This window comes from Pygoscelis adeliae, unplaced genomic scaffold (assembly GCF_000699105.1).
Source record: "Pygoscelis adeliae isolate BGI_AS28 unplaced genomic scaffold, ASM69910v1 Scaffold38, whole genome shotgun sequence".
NCBI classification, from domain to species: Eukaryota; Metazoa; Chordata; class Aves; order Sphenisciformes; family Spheniscidae; genus Pygoscelis; species Pygoscelis adeliae.
In genome coordinates this window covers 20,470,906-20,473,632 of record NW_008825614.1, presented here as the reverse complement: position 1 = coordinate 20,473,632, position 2,727 = coordinate 20,470,906, and the positions used below count along the sequence as shown (strand labels likewise).

The window sequence follows — 2,727 nt, the reverse complement described above, 5'->3', positions numbered from 1 at the left end:
ATGTTTTAGAAAGTAATCATTGATTCCTGAGATTTGACATAGGATAGGAAGCACTTTAAAAGTGGCTTTGAATATCTTTAATTAGCACAAGAAATACAGGCTCATTCCTCTTTTACGCTGCCATCACAAACATTTATCTCAACTGATTTCAACAGAGTTGCTTCTGTTTTACACTGGTGTGAGGGAACAAAAAAACCCGGGTTGCATAAATTGTTAACAGCTCTTTCATACTGCTTCTTTATTACCAGATAAAACTTTGATGAAGGACATTCACAGAAGATCAATATGAGAAACCACATAAGACCTGACTTTCATGCTACTGGCTGATACTGAAAATCACAGAAATAAGTATATGTTTTTGAAGCTCTTATTTCAGCCCATGATTGGTTCAATGCTGCTTTTCCTGAAAGAAATATTTCACCTTTAGGAGACGTACTGCCTCCTGAGTAAAGTTACTCCATGGCTCCGATTGCAGGGATGCAGGAAAGGGAACAGAGTGCAGTTGTTCATCTAGTAACAAGCAACTTCATCTGACAGCCTTCGTTTGAGGGAATAAGGACCCACGTTCGTTTCTCTGCTTCATGTGGATGCTGCTCCCAGCTGATGTGATGCACCACTGTCGGCATCCTAGGACGCTCCGTGGGAAAGGCTGCGTGTCTCAAGAGGGGAACTAGGCGCTTTGGGGAAGTTTGGGGTCTTCGTCCAAAGAACTGGGAAATCGCCTCATCGACAGCAATCTTCACCTGTAATTTATAGACCCAGTGCACAGCTGTGGCGTAAACAACAAATGGTATTGAACTGGCCAGTAATATACTGTATGTGAGCTAATATAGCTCAGGATATATTCACTGCCAAAAGTAAATTAAACATTTTCCTTGAGATTCACTTAGATAGCAGTGTTTGTTTACGTAGTGGTTTATCTGCGTATGAAGAAGTGAGCAGGAGTTAAAGTGCGATAGCAATCACATATAGTAAATCCAATTTATATTAATATTCCTCCAACCTAATAGCTGGCAAATACACATTTCTGCACTTCTAGCAGTCTGCCTTAATTTGTTTTCTGTCAAACGAAGAGCAAACATTTTATCACAAGTTTGTTGGTCTTTTTTTTCCTAAAAAAACCCAAGCACACCAACACTGAAGGTTACAGAGGTGGCAATTTTTAGAAAGTTTACTCTTCACACACTTAATCAAGACCATCATACTTTACTTGCTTTCCTCCAACCGTTACTAAAGCCATCCACAGTCTTTGAAATCCGAGTGTTATGAAGTGGAAATGCCTGTGCAGGAAAGCGCTCCGATATGAGTGAGTCTTGATGACAGGCTTTATCCCAAGCTCAGCGGAAACTCAGTTGTGCTCCTTTTTCTCCCTGAGGTAGTTGAAGAGGACATCCAGCCCCCCCTCAATGACCTCGGGCAGGGGCCGGGACAAGGGGTTGTGGGCGATGTGGAGGCCTTTGTCCATCGGGTTCCACGCGATGCGTGGCAGCCGGCGCAGCAGGTAGAGGTCATCCGGGAGAGTCTGTATGGCATTGTAATCGACATTTAGTAACTCCAGAGTGGTGATGAAGCAGAGAGACCGTGGCAGGGTATGTATGTTGTTATTCTCTACAATAAAGATTTGCAAATTGACCAGATACTGGACACTCTCTGCGATGTTTTCAAGCCTGTTGGACCCTAGGTGCAAGAAGTCTAAGCTCCTCAGTGCGAAAATGCAGAGGGGAATTTGCACAAAGCGGTTGTTACTGAGGTTCAGTTTCCTCAAGCTTGTCAGGTCGGTGAAGCTCAAAGGCAATTGCGAGATGCAGTTGTGAGAGAGGCTCAAAACTTCCAGCTTCCTGCACAAGCTGAGCTCTGCTGGCACTTCTGTCAGGCAATTCATATTGACGAACAAGACCTTCAGGTTCCTCAGCAGCCCAATCTCTTTAGGCAGACACTTGAGGCAGTTGCCACCCAAGTTCAGCACTACCAGCCTGTCCAGTTTCCCCAGCGAAGGAGGAATCACCACCAGCTGGTTGCGTGAAAGGTTCAGTTTCTGCACCTCGGGCAGTCCCCACAAGAAGTCAGGCGCGCTGGTCATCCCTTTCATTATGAGGCTCAAGCTGACATAACGCAATCCCCGTTTCAGCAGTGTCTTTCCCTGAGAGAAGAGCATCTTCCCACGCAGGCAACTTTGGACCTTTCCTCAGAAAAAACATGCTTCTTCGCCCCTCGTTCTTTGAGTGCTCAGTTCCCATAACACCCCGTATCCCTCCTGAGAGGTGAAGTGAGGCTTTCTTCCCTTGCAAATGCTACACCAACATGCAAATGGCAACAGAAGATGACAGCTTGCAGGAGGCAGGAAAGTCAAAGCAAGGAGATAAGGAGGAGCCTGTGAAGTGCATTTCAGTCCACCGGGGCAGTTTCCATAGATGCTGAGGGAAAGTTTCACTTTTGGGGGCTTATGTTGGTCTTGGTGCAGAGTCTGTAATGAAATACTTGCTCCTGACTTGTGAGCAAACCTGTTCAATTCAAACTGAATGCCACAAGGCAGCTGTCACTGTCATTTGGCCTGGGCTTTATTGGACAGATATGTATCTTCCCTGCAAAAAGGTCACAAGGATGCTGTATATAACTTCACCATGTCAGCTTTCTTGGCTATCTGGTACATACCATGGCTGGAGGACAATTAACAAGAGTGACTTAAAAAAACAAACAAACAAGCAAGCTATAGAAGAAAACAATCAA

General features: G+C 44.9%; 1 protein-coding gene across 1 annotated transcript; it reads right to left on the bottom strand.

The window, feature by feature from the left end:
• Window positions 1-998: 998 nt before the first annotated feature.
• LRRC30 (leucine rich repeat containing 30) lies at window positions 999-2,237 on the bottom strand. Its single transcript, XM_009332987.1, is given in 2 exon segments — window positions 999-2,132; window positions 2,134-2,237. Coding segments are annotated over 2 exon segments (888 nt in total). The 3' UTR covers window positions 999-1,348.
• Window positions 2,238-2,727: the final 490 nt, after the last annotated feature.